The sequence below is a fragment of the Pleuronectes platessa genome, chromosome 4 (assembly GCF_947347685.1).
Source record: "Pleuronectes platessa chromosome 4, fPlePla1.1, whole genome shotgun sequence".
In the NCBI taxonomy this organism is placed as follows: domain Eukaryota; kingdom Metazoa; phylum Chordata; class Actinopteri; order Pleuronectiformes; family Pleuronectidae; genus Pleuronectes; species Pleuronectes platessa.
Window position 1 is genome coordinate 31225054 of NC_070629.1, and position 17223 is coordinate 31242276.

The 17223-nt window shown below is 42.4% G+C and overlaps 1 protein-coding gene across 1 annotated transcript; it reads left to right on the forward strand.

The window, feature by feature from the left end:
• The first annotated feature begins 2876 nt into the window (after positions 1 to 2876).
• On the forward strand, positions 2877 to 13320 carry fnbp1a (formin binding protein 1a). The gene is made up of 18 exons (XM_053421219.1): positions 2877 to 2906; positions 3293 to 3408; positions 3949 to 3999; positions 4091 to 4238; positions 4613 to 4675; positions 4878 to 4973; positions 5332 to 5346; positions 5474 to 5602; positions 5692 to 5838; positions 6801 to 6977; positions 7085 to 7276; positions 7661 to 7675; positions 7774 to 7883; positions 10240 to 10369; positions 11389 to 11534; positions 11662 to 11798; positions 11952 to 12110; positions 13292 to 13320. The coding sequence occupies exons 1-18, from the start codon at positions 2877 to 2879 to the stop codon at positions 13318 to 13320; spliced, it is 1890 nt and encodes a 629-aa protein (XP_053277194.1).
• The last annotated feature ends 3903 nt before the right edge of the window (positions 13321 to 17223 follow it).

Consider the following 17223-nt stretch of genomic DNA (forward strand, 5'->3'; position numbering starts at 1 on the left):
ATAAGGTACTTCTGCAAAAAGAGACTGAAAGGGCAGAAGTACAGATCCATCGAGCAGAGGAACAGCTTATTCTTGCCCGACTGCAGCAAACCAAGGCCAGACTTGAGATCCGCCTCCTAAAGGCCAAGCTTGGACAAGCTGGTCTCTCCACAGCAGACGAAGCAGATGATGATGATGAAGAAGAAGGAGAACTCATAAGAAGAACTACTCATAACTAGAACTAAGAAGTAATTCATTTTGTTAAGTATTGGATATTTAAGCCTTTTTTTATCCAGTTCAATTCTAGAAACCTGTTCGAAACATCCATAATGTATTTGTGAGTAAAGTATGTATTTATTTATTTATTTGTTGTAGGTCTCAGATGAGTGGACTGCCTGTTTCCAAGAGATGTTTATATTGTTTGTTTGCGGTTCCGTTCAGTCCTATTTTCTGTTCAAATAACACATATTGGAGTGACCCCACACTATTCTACCTGTTGTTCTTTACAGAGCTACATTGTGATGGTCCAATTTAGACCACAGGTAATCCAGATTTGGTAATCCTGAAAAGTTTGAATCCGGATCAGAGTAATCCAATCCCACATTGCTTTGAAAAACCAGCATAAAAATAAAATGGATTACGTGATCCTGGATAGCAGAAAAAGAGATTTCCAAATCTGGATCAGTTTGATCCAGATTTAAACTTTTGAAAAACCGGCCCCAGGTGTCACATGGATCATTTTGTTCAGTCAGTTTGACAAGACACCTCCTGGAGGCTCCATGAGGTACTGCATGGTTCCTGTCCAGAGCTGCATCAGCTGTGCAGTTAAAGTCACCACCCAGGAACATGTGACCTTCACCACTACACGAGTTAACAGCAGAGTTCAGAGTGTTTAGCAGAGTTTCTCTTTCTGTGCCTACAGTCGGAGCATAAACATTAACAAAGGTTATTTTTACATTTTCAAAAACAGCTTGTGTTATTAAAAATTTCCTCTGTAACAGAGGAAACAGGTAGAAAGTCTTTGGAAAACAAGATGGCCACTCCACCACTGTTACTGCTCTTATGGCTGAAGAACACCCCCCCCCCCCCCATCCCACTCCTTCCTCACGCAGCTTCACTCTCAGCTCTGTGTTTCCTGGAGAAAGACAACATTTTACTTCCTGATCCTACACAGGCTGAACAGAGCAGCTCTCTTCACATCTCCTCTGAAACCATTTATATTTAAAGATCCCAGCTTCATGTCACATGTTGAGGATGAGAGAGAGTTAAACCAAACGTAGAGGATCTCACAGACAGAGGAACAGACCGGGTTTAACCATCAAGTGAACATTTGGGCTCAGATTTTAGACATGAGTTTCCTGAGGAGGAGAACTTCCTGATCAGTGAAGGTCGGTCGGTACCTTCTGTGTTTCTCATGAAACTCTGACTGAGTTGAGGAAAAGAAGAAGTTCTCTACTCTAACCTGTCTTGTTCCCTTGTCGTGTAGAAAGGTCCGGATTCTGGTGAAGGAGTAAACACTCTCTTCATCCACCTGCAGGTTCTGCTGGGTGTTCATCAACTGTCCTCTGACTGAGAGGAAGAACACGGTGGTTTTATATCTGACACTTTGTTTGATTTGTTTTCTGGGTTTTTTATTTTGGTTGACAGTTTGGAAACCGACTTTTTCTTTAATATCATCTAGTGTTTGAAACATTGAATGACCTCAGTCCTCGTCCTCCTGATGGTGGTCCTAACTGTTTTCCTCTTGTGAACATTGTTCGCCCCCGGTATGGAGGCTCCAGCCCCGGCCAAGGCAGCGGGTCCACTGTGGAGCACCCGACAGGCTCCCACCAGATCTGTCTGGGCACGAGCAGATCAAATGTCACTCATTTCCACAGTGTAATAACGTTCTTGAATTTTAAACCCTGTAAGCCAAATTCAATTGCTCCGGTTTTGTGATTTACAGCTGATGGGATCAGGGGTACAGGTGGGAAAGAGCCATGATTCACGACTCCTCTCTCCAATAACTGGTTTGCCTCTTATTTTTCGCTATTTGTTAATATTTGCTCTTTTGCAAATTTTGCACCAACCACACCAAGTCATTTTCCTGTATGTGAAAATATGCTTGGCCAATAAAAGAAACTTCAGGCTATCATCACCTACAGCAGCTGCCAACTAAAGAGAGAGACAGAGAGAGAGACAGAGAGAGAGAGAGAGAGAGAGAGAGAGAGAGAGTGAGGCAGAGAGAGAGAGAGAGAGAGAGAGTGAGGCAGAGAGAGAGACAGAGAGAGAGAGAGACAGAGAGAGAGAGAGAGAGAGAGAGAGTGAGGCAGAGAGAGAGAGAGAGAGAGAGAGAGAGTGAGGCAGAGAGAGAGACAGAGAGAGAGAGAAAGAGAGTGAGAGACAGACAGAGAGAGAGAGAGAGAGAGACAGAGAGAGAGACAGAGACAGACAGAGAGAGAGAGAGAGAGAGAGAGAGACAGAGAGAGATAGAGAGAGAGAGAGAGACAGGCAGAGAGACAGAGAGAGAGAGAAAGAGAGTGAGAGACAGAGCGAGAGAGAGAGAGAGAGAGAAACGATTGCTACATTTTTTGGTAGAATCTGTGTGTGTGTGTGTATCACAGCAGGGCGGGGCTGATAATGAGCATGCGCAGTAACCACACACACACACACACACACACGCACGCTCTCAGCATCTTCTGACTGATGACAAAGGAACCTCTGGGGAGACGTGCCGCGCGTGACCGCGTCCTCTGCGTTGTGCTGCTGCAGAGTCAGACAGACAGGACGCGTCAGACAGACAGGAGGCGTCAGACAGACAGGTCAGTCTCGGTGTGTGTAGGAGGATGCGCGCGGCGGACAGCAGCAGCTCGCGGTGAGTCGGTACCGGGAGGCAGAGCAGCGCGCGCAGCGGAGAGATGAGCAGCTCGTGGGGAACCGAGCTGTGGGTACGTACACCTGTGCACCTGCTGCACGTGCACACCACCGGACTCCGGTCCCGTTATCCGCCGGTTGAGAGCCGCGAGGCCCTCGTGCTTCTCTCCGCTCTGCCATAGCAACACGATCAGTGACGTCAGCCACTCGCGCACTGCGTCCTCCATGATGCTGCTGCAGCACGAGACCCGGGACAGAACGCGATCAAAATACATTATTATTACTGTGATTATATAAATATATGGTTAATATTGTGATGCTTATTATTGTTGTTATTAATACTATTGTGATTATCTTTATAATGAATTTTATTATTGATATTATCACAACAATTATAATGGTTCTTTTTATTATTGTTATTATTTTAAATATTTATTGATTTGATTTCTGATTGTTTCAGGATCAGTTTGATAATCTGGAAAAACACACAAGCTGGGGAATCGACTTTCTGGAGAAATACACCAAGTTTGTTAAAGAGAGAGCTGAGATCGAGCTAAGCTACGCTAAACAAATCAGGTAACTGCGTCATCTGGGGTCACCTGGGGTCACATGAGGGTCACATGTGGTAACATGAGGTCAATGAGGGTCATCTGAGGGCAGCTGGGGTCACATGAGGGTCACATGTGGTAACATGAGGTCAACGAGGGTCATCTGAGGTCACCTGGGGTCACATGAGGGTCACATGTGGTAACATGAGGTCAACGAGGGTCATCTGAGGTCACCTGGGGTCACATGAGGGTCACATGTGGTAACATGAGGTCAATGAGGGTCATCTGAGGGCAGCTGGGGTCACATGAGGGTCACATGTGGTAACATGAGGTCAATGAGGGTCATCTGAGGTCACCTGGGGTCACATGAGGGTCACATGTGGTAACATGAGGTCAACGAGGGTCATCTGAGGTCACCTGGGGTCACATGAGGGTCACATGTGGTAACGTGAGGTCAATGAGGGTCATCTGAGGTCACCTGGGCTCATCTGTCCTCACACAAAAGTGAACTTAGGCTTCATCATCCATCCTAACCGGTGTCTCTCTCTTTCTGACTGTCTGTCTGCAGGAGTCTGTCCAAGAAGTATCACCCTAAGAGAAGCAGAGGAGATGAGAGCAGGTCAGACATCACTCACACAAACACAAACACACACACACACACACACACACTGTTGTTACAGGTACACCTGGTGTGTGATCGGCTGTTACAGGTACACCTGGTGTTTGGCGTTCTCTGCGACTCTCCATCAGTTGAGTGAAGTCGCAGTTCAGAGAGAGGAACTTGCTGAAAACCTGAACTCACAGATCGTCTGTGATTTGACACGATTCACTCACGAGCTGAAGACTGAGAGGAAAACAGTGAGTAAACAACATGTTGACAGGTTAACACTAAATGGTTAATAATATGTTCATATGTTCATTATAGGCATTCAATAATAATAACAAGATGAAACTGACAATATATTACAAGGTTAACATAAAAAACGAGAATATGATTAAAAGTTTGTAATTGATTTATAATCGATCAAGTGTTTAATGAGGTTATTATTTGTTTTATTCACAGATTTTATTTTTATTTAGACTTTTTATAAGTTGATTACACCTCAGACACTTTAGGTAGAAAATGTATGAGACTTTTACTTTGGTGGTCAGTGGATCTCTGGCTTGTTATTGGTTGTCAAACAGGAAGTACAAACGTCACCAGTTTCTTAATGGTTCGTATCCTCTTGCAGCATTTCCAAGATGGCCGCCGTGCCCAGCAGCACATTGAGAGCTCGTGGAAACAGTTGGAGTCTGTGAGTGACCTCTGACCCCTCATATACCTGACCTTTATGAACCCGCCCACTTGTAAAAAAACAAAAAACAAAACTAAGTTGAAACCTTTACTGTTTATTCAGAAGAAACAAGTAAAAATGTTGTATTCTCTCTTCAGATTCAGAAGTAACGACAGAAACACTAATGATGGCTTCATTGATTTGTTGTTTACTTGTTGATCAGAGTAAACGTCGGTTTGAGCGTGACTGTAAAGAGGCGGAACGAGCTCAACAGGTCACCGACAGAATCGACCTGGACAACAAGACGGACGGAGAAAAGGTTTTTACCATTTTATATAAATATAAAAGCAATGACTGACAGAAGGTTTGTTCTAACTTTATTCATTCAAAACAATTGAGTGTTCATACATAATTAATGCTGACCAATCAATACATGTATTGTATGATCCAACATTACAGATGAAACTCAACTAAATTGAGCTGTCTCTCTCTCTCCCTCTCTCTCTGTCTTTCTCTCTCCCTCTGTCTCTCTCTCTGTCTCTCTATCCTTCTCTCTCTCCCTCTCTCCCTCTGTCTCTCTATCCTTCTCTCTCTCCCTCTCTCTGTCTCTCCCTCTGTCTACCTCTCTCTCTCTCTATCTATCTCTCTGTCTCTGTCTGTCTCTCTGTCTGTCTCAGCGTTGTTCACTCAAGGTGAGTTTTCTTCATTCTTGTAAATCATTGAGAAGCATGAAGGTTAACATGTTAAACAAAGGTCAAAGGTCACAGAGACCAGGTGAACAACCACAGGACGGTGGTTATAGTTTTCTGCTGGTTTCAGGCTCGTCACACGGCTCAACAGAAACAGCAAGCAGCTGAAGAGTCCAGGAAAGACTACGTGACCAGTTTAAACCAGTTTAACCAGGACCAGCACCAGCACTACCACACACTGGTACCAGTCATATACCAGGTAAACCAATAGTTCCACACAGTGGTACCAGTACCATGGATATCTTGAGGGCACAGTTTTTCAACGTGAGTTCTGTTCCGTGTTCTTAGCGTGTCCAGGACATGGAGGAGCGACGGATCGAGAGAATCTGTGAATCGATGCGTTCGTCAGCAGAAGCTGAAAGAAAGGTTCTTCCTGTGGTCAGTGGCTGTTTGGACGCCATGATGGACGCCGCGGAGAGCATCCAGCCCAGGATGGTGAGTGTTCTGTGGGATGTGTTGAGACTGACGTTTTTTAATTAACTGTGACTTTTGTCAAAATTTTTTATCACACGTACTTTGGGTTAGGGTTAGTTCTAATATGATTGAATATGGAAACTCAGGGTTCTGCATGGGAACAAGACGTGACCCGAGTCCCTGCACATTGTTCTGCTCGTTCTCAAGGACGATATATGCTACTGCGTTTGGACGGAGACGGACACATGGGAACGCAGTGCTGTACGTACACCACGTCATGTCATCACTGTACATGTCACCGTCTACATGCCTGATTTTCTCAGAAACATTTGTGCTAACAAGGGGTAATACATTGTAAATGTCTAACCCTAACCCTAACTCTAACCCTAATCTAAACCTCATTCTGACCCTACCCTTCCGATAACCCATTTATTAAGATATCTTCGTAGGCCGTAATACAACCATATATAAAAACGACGTACAGTAGATATTACGTAAAATTGTTGTCCGTGTTCCTAAGTGTCCCCTAATTCTACCCTAAGTCTAAAACCAAATCTTACCCCTCAACCAGTCCATTCAAAGTGGGTCAGAAAGTGAGGACCAGCCAGAATGTCCTCACTCTAACCTATACACACAGAGTGGTAAGAAGTCATGCTTGATGTTATCGGTCACACCCCCCCCCCCCCCCCCCCCGCCCCTGACGCAGGCCTAACCCTAACCCTAACCCTTTCAACAGGTGGATGCTACTTTAGTACTTTGGCTGTGAAACACAAATAACTGGTTCCAGATCAGGAACTGGCTCTGATGTGTGGTTCAGTGTTCGGCTTGTTTCGGTCTCAGGTTCTGGTTCTGGTTGTGAAAGAAATCAGGTTCCTATGACAACCAAACTATCTTCATAACAACAGAGTTCTACAACCACTGAAGAAGATGATGAAAGGTCAGAGATCACATCTGTGTGTGTGTGTGTGTGTGTGTGTGCGCAGGACACCCGTCAAGTGGTGGAAGTGTTCAAATCGGGGTTTGACCCTCCAGGTGATGTCGAGTTTGAGGACTATAGCGCCACCATGAGGAGGAGCATCTCTGAATCCAGTTACCTCGACAACCGGACGGAGGGGCGGAGACATGGCAGGAAGTTGTGGCCGTTCTTACGGAAAAACAAAGTATGCATTATTTTCTTCATCATTGGTGAAGTTGTATGTAAAACAGGCATACCTGTCCCCCTAACCTGTCTGTCTCTTAATCTCTCTCTCTTTCTCTCTCTCTCCAGTTGTTGACCCTCCTCTCCTCCCCCCGGCAGCCCCCCCCTCCACCCCCAGCCTCACCTTCACCTGGGGACGTGGTTAACTGTCCACAGTCTCCACCCCCTGCCTCAAGAGACCCAATCACACAGCGACTGAATGACCTCATGACCTCTGGTTCAAGAACCAGGAAGCAGTGTCTGCGCAGCCTGAAGAGAGGGGTACACACGTTTGTACTTCTATCTTAGTGAGGACGCTCATGGACATAATGCAATCCCTAGCCCTACAAAATCCATTCTGTGTAGTTGCAGTTGTAGTTTGTCTTTTTGAAGCTAATGTACTGTAATGTTTTGTTGTTCTGGGTTTGTTCCCTCATGGTTGATGCACTTATTGTAAGTTAGCTGAATATAATGTAATGTAATGTAACCCCCACTAACCCTAACCACCTAACCCTAATTCTGACTAAGCCCATTGAAAAAGTGAAGGACCAGTCAAAATGTCCTCACTCTGTAGGTCTATGCTTAAAATGGTCCTCACACACAGTCACACACACATATTTGTATGTTTTAATGTTGTCTTTTTTCCTTCTTGCTCCTTGTGGACAGCTGTCTCTCAAACTGGTCAGTACCTCACCTGTCTCAGGTGTGTTACCACGTGATGTTTACACCCGTGTGTGTTTGTGCTTTTGTGTTACATTTTGTTGATTGTGTTGTTTCAGGGCTCAAGTCCTGCAGACTGTAGTCATCTTTCTCCTGAACATAGAAGGAAAAAACTTCAGACCAAAATCAACAACATCAACGAAGAGATTCAGAGAGAGAGAGAGCAGAGGTAACACACACCAGTGACACCTAGTGGTCGGAGGCACTTTGTGTTCAGGTCGTCCTCATGATGTCTGAGGACGCTCTTAAAGGGATAGTTCACCAAAAATCTAAAGTCCCTCATTATGTCATCAGCACTAATAGGGGGGGGGGGGGGGGGGTAGTAGTGTTTGAGTCCACCAAACACTTCACAGGGGTAAACTTTGTTAGAGCATATTCAAATACAATTGAAGTCAATGGGACCAGAAAATGGTCCCATTGTAATAAAACAACAGAAACACAACACGCCTCCATACTGTTCCTGTGGCGTTATCAAGTATCCACAAGCCCGATTCAAATTCAACTTGAAACTATTTCATTTACACCAAGTTGTGTATTTGTATAGCCCATATTCACAAATCACAGTTTGTCGCATAGGGCTTTAACAAGGTGAGACATCCTCTGTCAGAGAGACACGTGGGGATCGGTCTCCCAGGATGGACAGAACCTTTTCAAACCCAAGATCACTTTTTAATTCCAAACGTAAGCCGAGATCTACCACCCTGATATCCATATTTATTATTATTTGGTTCTGATTCTCGATCTACATCATAATCCAGGATGTGGATCTGTGGACGATGAGGCAAAGGGACTCTGAGGAAGAAGTCCAGTCAGTAACATGTATTGATGTGATATTAATATCTTTGATGAGATAAGGATAAGGAAGAGGAAGGACAAGCTGGGAAGAGAAGCTCCATGTGTCATGTGACTCCGACCTTCTAGACCTATAGCAGCAGAACTGAGATCAGGTCTAAGACAAACCTGGACCGGCTCTGACTAGAAGCTTTATTGTAAAGGAAGGTTTGAATCCTCAACGTACAGAGGGAGTCTGCCTCCACAACTGAAGCTGAGATGATTCCACAGAGAGGAGCTGGATGCTGAAGCTCTGGCTCCTCCTCTAGAGACTTTAGGGACAACAGCCTGGATTCTGGGAGCTCAGGGCTCTAGTGGTGATAAGGTACGATGAGCTCTTTAAGGTTTGATGCTGACATATTATTGATGTAGGTGAGGAGGAGGATTTTAAATTCTATTCTAGATGTAACAGGAAGTCAGTGTAGTGAAGCTAACACAGGAGACATGTGGTCTCTGTCCCTGGTTCTCTTCAGGACACGTCCTGCAGCATTTAGGACAAACTGCAGAGTCTTTAACGACTTCCTGCTGGAGCCGGATAATAATTAATTACAATAATCACATCTGGATCGAACAAAGACCTGGACTCGTTCTTCTGCGTCTTTTTGAGAAATGACATGACTGATGCTTGAGATATAACGCAAGTGGAAGAAGGCGGTCCTAGAAATTAGTTTAAAGTGAGAATAAAAGGACAAATCAGGATCAAAGATCACTCCCAAGTTCCTGATGTTTCATTGGAAGCAAAGACGATGTCGTCTCGAGCAGCTTCATCATTAGATCATGTGTCTCTAACGTGTTTAGGGTCAAGTATCAGAACCTCAGTTTTATATGAGTTTAATAAAAGAGAATTACAGCTCATCCAGGTTTTTATCTCCTTGAAGATGATGATGTTTATAATTGATTACATTGTTCTGGTTTTATCGATACATAAAACTGGATCTCATCCGCAGAGCAGTGGAAACTTACAGAGTGTGTCCTGATAATGTTTCCTAGTGGAAGCATATATAATGAGAAGGAATTGGGCCGAGCACAGAGCCCTGTGGAACACCATGGTTAACTTTGGTGCGCACAGATGACTCATTAATTTGCACGAATTGGAATCGAGCTGATAAATAAGATTTAAACCAGTTTAGGGCGGTTCCTTTAATGCTAATGAACTGTTCTAATAAAATGTGATGGTCAGTTGTGTTGAATGCTGCACTGAGATATAACAGGACATTGTGATTGGCTCTAAACCCCGACTGAACGTCCTCACATTACTTTCCTGGAGAAAGTCTCACAACTGATTGGCTACAACCTTCTCAAGATTTTAGACAGGAAGGGAGGTTAGATATTGGTCTGTAGTTAAAAACCAGGGTGTTTTCTTTAATAAGGGGTTTGATTATATCTAGTTTAAAGGACTGTGGCACATCCTGATGATGATGAGAGATTGATTGTGTTCAGTAAAGTACTAGATTTCTGTGCTTGTTGTTAGCATAAATTTCCCATTCCGGAAGTAGAGATGCTACTGTGCACTTCACGCATACCCGTGGGCGCTTAATGACACAAATGTTCTGTTGTCTCAAAGTCGAACAGACTTGATTTTATTAACTTTCTGTCTGAAAAATGCTGAAAACAACCACAGCTAATTCTGGTTTATTGTATGTGAGGGTTGTGAATTGCAGTTGTGTGATGCTCTTTCTGTGTGTGTGTGTCAGGACGGCTCTGATGAAGATGAAAAGTGTGTATGAACACACTCCTCAAGGCGATTTGAGCAGCTTAGATTCTCGACTTGAGGAAGTGAAAGAGAATCTTCAAAGACTTGACGACGAGCTGCAGAGGAATCAGGTTATTAACGCACAATGTACACACAAACACAAACACACATCTAACCCTAACCCCACATTTTATCCTGACGTAGCTGAACTCATAAGATATATGTTGTGCAGGCTTAACAAAGTGCGGAGGCTCGAGCTCCGAGGCTAGTTTCTGTTGATCGGTGAGAGGGGAGTAACGCTTTTGGGGAAATCCCTGCAAACAAGTAATAAATATATATTTCTACGTTATAGTAGACTGTAAATTGACGTCTGTGCATGGCAGTCTGCAGCTGTTTGTCTGTAATGGGAGGAGGGGGGGACATCACGATGTCGGGTCAACTCACACACGCAAAAGTATTGGAATAATTGATAGAATACTTGATTAAAAAAAATAATCGATAGCTGCAGCACTAACATTCATTTTACTTTGACTTGCTATCACATTTGATGTAGTTTGTTAAATGGGACAGCTCTGACTCTGTTGCCTGTGACAGTGTTTGGTTTAAAAAGACACAGAGCTGATGATCTACTGAGCAGCCACATGACTTTCCTAGTACTTTCATGGTACTTTCATAGTACTTTCATAGTGCTGCCATACAAGCCAGTTGCCAGTCAATCAATCAATCATCAATCAAATTTTATTTGTATTTGATACAAACCCAGTAGTACCCATAACCCAGTCAGATTTTTCTTTAGCCAAAATGTTATTTCTATTTATTTTTTGACCATGTATTTTGTAAGGCACTCCGTAACCTTGTTTAGATAAGAGCTATATAAATGAAGTTATTATTATTATTACTATGAAAGCCATGTGGCTTGTCCATTGATCCCCAGATTCGTGAGCAGCCTGATGCAGGATGTTGGAATAAAACCCCTGGAGCCAAAGTCCACAGGAAAAATTACAGCTTTGCAGGTTCTGTCAATTCGACCGAGTAGAGGACGCGCAGGGTGTTGGGACAGAGCATCAGCTCTTGGTCAATGAGAATGTTAGCATGTGTATTAAAGTACACGTTAGCATGTGTGTTTACATGTGTGTTCATGTTACTGTAGGCGTGGTTGTCAGAGGTGGACAGCAGCCTGTCTGATCAGAGCAGTAGAAGACAGAGTGGAGGTTGTGGGTTAAATTCCCAGGCGACAACGCCAGGCAGCAGCAGCTTGAAAAAGCTGGACAACCGCAGTCCAGCCAGCAGAGAGAGGTACGCCACTAATCATTGATAACTGTTAATTATTAAAGATCAAATATTATTGATGAATATTGATAATCATTGCTAATTATTAATTTGTCATGATTATTGATGATCTCTCTACCTGTCTGTCTCTCAGTCCCGACGGCAGTTACACTGAGGACCACAGTGCTGAGCTTCACTTTAAGTCTCGTAGTTCAGAGTTTGATGAAGACTTCGATGATGAAGAACCGTTACCCAGCATTGCCACTTGCAGGTCTCTGTACCCGTTTCAAGGTATTTGATTGTTTTACTATATTTGTATAATAAACCCGGTGTCACAGAGGGGGTCAGGTGACTGTTAGTCATCTGACCAGCAGATGAAGACTCTTTTGCTCTAATTGACTGATCAGTGATAAGTTCTCTTCTGATTTTATTGCTCCTCTTCAGGTCAGAACGAAGGCACTCTTTCAATGGTGGAGGGAGAACTACTCTCTGTGGTGGAGGAAGACAAAGGAGATGGCTGGACCAGAGTACGGAGGAATCTGGAGGAGGAGGGATATGTCCCTACCTCTTATATCAAAGTCTTCCTGGACACCAGCGCTAAAGGTGCCATGACCTACATCTGACTCTTCATGACCTTTAAATGACCTCTGCATATGACATCCCACCTGTATACGACCCAAACCTTCTCTTATTTCAACCTAATGTGATCCCTCCCCCTTAATGACCTATGTGACCTCTGACCTCTGATTGTCAACACATTGGTTGCTGTGGTTACAGCAGCCTGTCTGTTTGTTTGTTTGTTGAAGAGCTGTTTTATGAATATCTAGGATTTCTCTTCATCATCAGGCTTCACTGAGTCACATGACATGACAGCGGTCACATTGTTGGTGATAAGAGGATGAAATGTATAATTTGTCTGAATTTCTACTTGGTGGCAATACTACCAAAGACATTTGTCTATTTATTCATCAAGATGTCTCAATACTGAGTCTTCATAATCAGGAATGATGTCCTCTAGTGGTTTACAAAGTGCTGACATTAACGTGATGAATCCTGTAAACAAAGGGTTCTTTACATCTGTTGCGTGAGAGGACACTTTAAACTCGTCAAGTGCCTCAGTGACATCACAAACTCTTCTACAACAAAACACGACAGCTTAGCGAATCAGCCGAATCACTTAATGTAGGCATAACAACAACGTCAATGTCAGGTTCGACACTTTTGTAAGAAGCATGTTAGAAAATTAGAATTTCAAAATGAAAAATGTATGATTCACGATTGTTGTTGGACTCAATTTGATGCTTTTCAAAATGGTGACATAGTTCACTAGTGACAGGAAATGGGTTTGGGTTTCTCTCATCATTTGTCCACCAAGCTCCTCGAGATCTGACGCTCAGAAAACTCTGTGTTAAACTCAGATGCTTCTTCATGTCACAGAACTCTTCACCCCTGTGTGATGCACCTGCTCACCTCTAGGGTGTGTGTGTCTTATACCAGGCACTGTGCAATGCAGATTTGATCCAACGGTTCTGTTTGTTGATCCATATCTATAATCAATGTCATTGATAAGAGGCTGCTGAACAGTAACTGACTGAACTGGTGTCAGATAATCTGTTAAACATCCGAACAACTGATTGACAATCAGTTGTTATTAAAGTTGGGTTGGGAACTTATTAAGGTTGGATATAATCGGAGGGTAGTCGTCTGCATACTAACCTCCTGTCTCACTCTACCTGCTCTAACGTACCTGTCTCTCTCTCTACCTGTCTGTCTATATCTTGTAGGCTTTGTGCAGAGTAGTCGTCTAGTCTAGCACAGTAATCGACCAATGAGGACATCTCGCCACAGGAAGTGATGTAAAGGAAAGAGCTCAGAGGAAGTGTGGTAACAGCTTTTCATTTGACAGTGTAATGCTTCAGATATCTCGACCAATCAGCTCACAGACGATTGTCAACTCATGCTAGTCAAAACAAAACAAAAAATTACAATCATATATTAGACCCCAACAAGTAAAGTGTTCCTGTGATTAACCAATTCACACACACAATCATACAGTGCATCTATCAGCATGCAAATGAGGAAAACTGGGATCAAACCACAGACCTTCTGGTAAGAGGGCAACCGCCCTACCCCTCAGCCACACCCGCACATATTCGACTGGTGTGAAGGTTTGATCATATATTAGACTGATCCCAAACTCAGATCAGACATAAGACAAATGAGTTTAATAAAGATGTTGATTATTTGTTGTGATTATTGATCAGTCTGACTGTGACTAGGTTTTCAGTTTTATTTCATAAAATCTGTCAAAAGTATTTCACATCAAAGTTAAATTGATTACTTAGTAAATCAATCAGTATTGATCAGTGAGCTAATCAATAACAAGAAACTGATACATAACCCTAACCCTTAAGAAAATTACTAAAATTCTGATTTAACTATTTATTCCTCACGGTGATTAAATGTGTGATAAAAGGTTTCTATGATTTATTCATTTATTTTTCAGATTGACTGACAAATAGATATCAAGGGTTAATGTTAGTGTTTAAAATGTTTTATTTAACATTCAACACGTTTTATTTTTCACAATTTTACTTTTTAATGGTTATAAATAAATGGATGAAAATAATTCTTCCTGTGGGAATGAAAAACAAGTGCATTTGTGATGTCACCCTATGCTCCAGGTGTTACATCCCTGTGATGTCACAGTAAAGCTCTGCTCTACAGACTGATGTCACATTACACTGTAAAATTGGTTTAAAACATTTTAACACTTCCTGTTAACCTGCTGATATTAACCCCGCCCCTCAGATGTAACAGCCTGTATTAGCCCAGCCCGTCATGTTAATTAATTCTGTGAAATGTTAAACTTTTATTTTAAAGTGAGATATTGATCAGTTATTGATTCTTTTTTGATGGAGACACAAAAGCGTATCTTTTCAACTTCCTGTATTTTCGGTTTCAAAATAAAGTTCCTTCTGAATGGGTGTCAGTTGTCTTCATTCAAACTGCCAGTGGTGTACAAAGTACTTGAAAGCCATACTTGAGTAAAAGTACAGATATCTTACCTGAAAGTGACTTCGGTAAAAGTAAAAGTCACCAGTCAGAAAATGACTTGAGTAAAAGTCTTAAAGTAGCTCATATTAAATGTACTTAAGTATCAAAAGTATCTGGTGTTGAAATGTACTTAAGTATCAAAAGTAAAAGTACAAGTATCAAATTAAAAATGTAAAGTGCTTTTTATAGTAGGCCTACACAGAAACAAAACAACCGAAATTGTTCTATTCAGACTTTATTTCAACTGATTTCAATTATTATTTATAAAATAATATAGAACTCATACATGAACAAGTGAAATTGGAAGTGATGAAACTTAAAATAAATATTAAATAACATTTTCTCACTTTCTAACAAAGAACTTTAACCACTTTAAACAAAAAATGTCGGGTTGTATTGTTACCGTGCCATGACAACCATGCCATATAACAGGTCTTAAAGCGACACTTGTAGAACATGAACTGACAATGCATAAAATTACAAAACCCAACAGTGTTTTTTTCCTTTTTGTTTATATTTACAGTGATTGATAAGGTCTGATTTTGAGACCCGTTTCACCATGCAACTAAACAACCCAAACCTATACCAAAGTTTACAATTTTGAAATAAAGAGACCTAAAAACTCAACGCAGTGGTTAAACTTTGGTAGAGGTTTGGGTTGTGTAGTTGCATGGTGAAACGCCTATAATGACTTTAATTTGTCATAGTGCTTTATTAAAAGTCAACAAACTTGTGGTTCATCTTTAGCAGAAGTTGATTCCCAAAATTGCGTGAATCCAGCCGAGCTCTTCGAGGGCTGAAGACAAGTCCTGCAATGCTAAATAGTCGTTCACAGGCTGCAGAGGCAGGCAGAGGTGTGTTCAGCTTAACAGACAACTTGCAGACAGCAGGGAACGTCTTCAGTACATCCATCTGATCTGCTGTAAGGGCCAGGTATCCATCTAGTTGCTTGGAGCTGTCTTGAGTAACGTGAGAGCTCTTCAGCGAAGAGAAGAAGTCTCCCTCATCAGATGAGCTGGATCTGGTGGCTTCTCCTGACAAGGAAGGATCCGCGATCTGCTCCTTGATGTAGTCCATTCCTGAAATACAGGGAGGGTCAAAATATAATTAGTACAGCTGAAATACCTTTAACCCTGATTTCATGTACATTCACATATTATTTTCGTTTACAAATTTCAACATTGATCATCTTCATTTGTCTTACCCATTCTGATTGTAGCAATATCTTTTGTCCATGCAGTTCTAAATTTAGGGAGGAGAACAGCAGCGGCAACCATTTCAGGGTCTGTTGACATGTGGCCAAAGCGGTTGTTTATTCCCACTTGTAGCTTAACATTGTTAAGCATGTTAAGTAAAATGCTCAACTGTATCTGTTCTGTTGGCAAACTATATTTTACCAGCGAGACTTTTGCACTTATTCCTGGCACAATACATAACATGACTCTGGCTGCCATTACTTAATTCACTTACCTGAATGTGTTTTTTGAGGTTCGACGGAGAGTTTTGAAACGCCATTATTTCCGTCTCCCTCGGTAGACACAAGAGGCACTTCATTCGATAGGATGTATCTTGTATCCCCACGAAGGCAAACATGGTCGCGAGATACGGCCACGGGTGTGGTGGATTTGGTTCTTCGGCCGTGTCTTCAGCATCAGCGGTGGATGAGGTAGCCATGGTGGTTTACTCCGGTGTAGTCGGGTTGACGGCTAATCTCCCGTGCCGCCCTCAGGTTATCCTCGCGAGACACCGTCGGTTCTCGCGCAAACACGCACAGTCCGGATAATCCAATCGCGATGAGAGACAATTATAATTATATGCAGATTTTTATTTGTAACGAGTAACGAGGTGTTCAATGAAAATGTAACGGAATAAAAGTATATATTTTTTCTTTTAAATGTAGTGGAGTAAAAGTAGAAGTCCTGATGAATATAAATACTCAAGGAAAGTATAGATCCTCAAAAAAACTACTTAAGTACTGTAACGAAGTACTTCTACTCCGTTACTTTACACCACTGCAAACTGGTTCCTTTTGCTGCCATCATCATCATCATCATTATCATCTTCTTCATCATCATCTTCATCACATCATCATCTTCTTCATCATCATCTTCATCACCATCATCATCTTCATCAGCATCTTCAACATCTTCATCACATCATCATCATCATCTTCATCACCATTATCTTCAGCATCATCATCTTCTTCATCATCAGCCTCTTCATTAGCATCATCATCATCATCATCATCATCAGCCTCTTCATTAGCATCATCATCATCATCTTCATCACCATTAGCATCAGCATCATCATCATCTTCGTCATCATCATCATCAGCCTCTTCATCATCATCAGCATCAGCATCTTCATCATTACCATCATTATCAGCATCTTCACCATCATCACTATTTTCATCATTATCTTCATCTTCATCAACAACAAATACAAAATAAACCATGTTACATCTCAGAACAGAAAAAGATTTGATAAAGAGCCGACATTTTACTGCCGGAGGCCAAATGGCTTCTTACACACACACGCCCCCCCCCCCCCCCCCCCCCCCCCCCGTCTCTCTCTCTCCACAGACAGCTCCTCCTCTTCCTGCTGCTCAGATCTGTTCATCAGCCAAGCAGTGACGTCATCACACGCACACACACACACA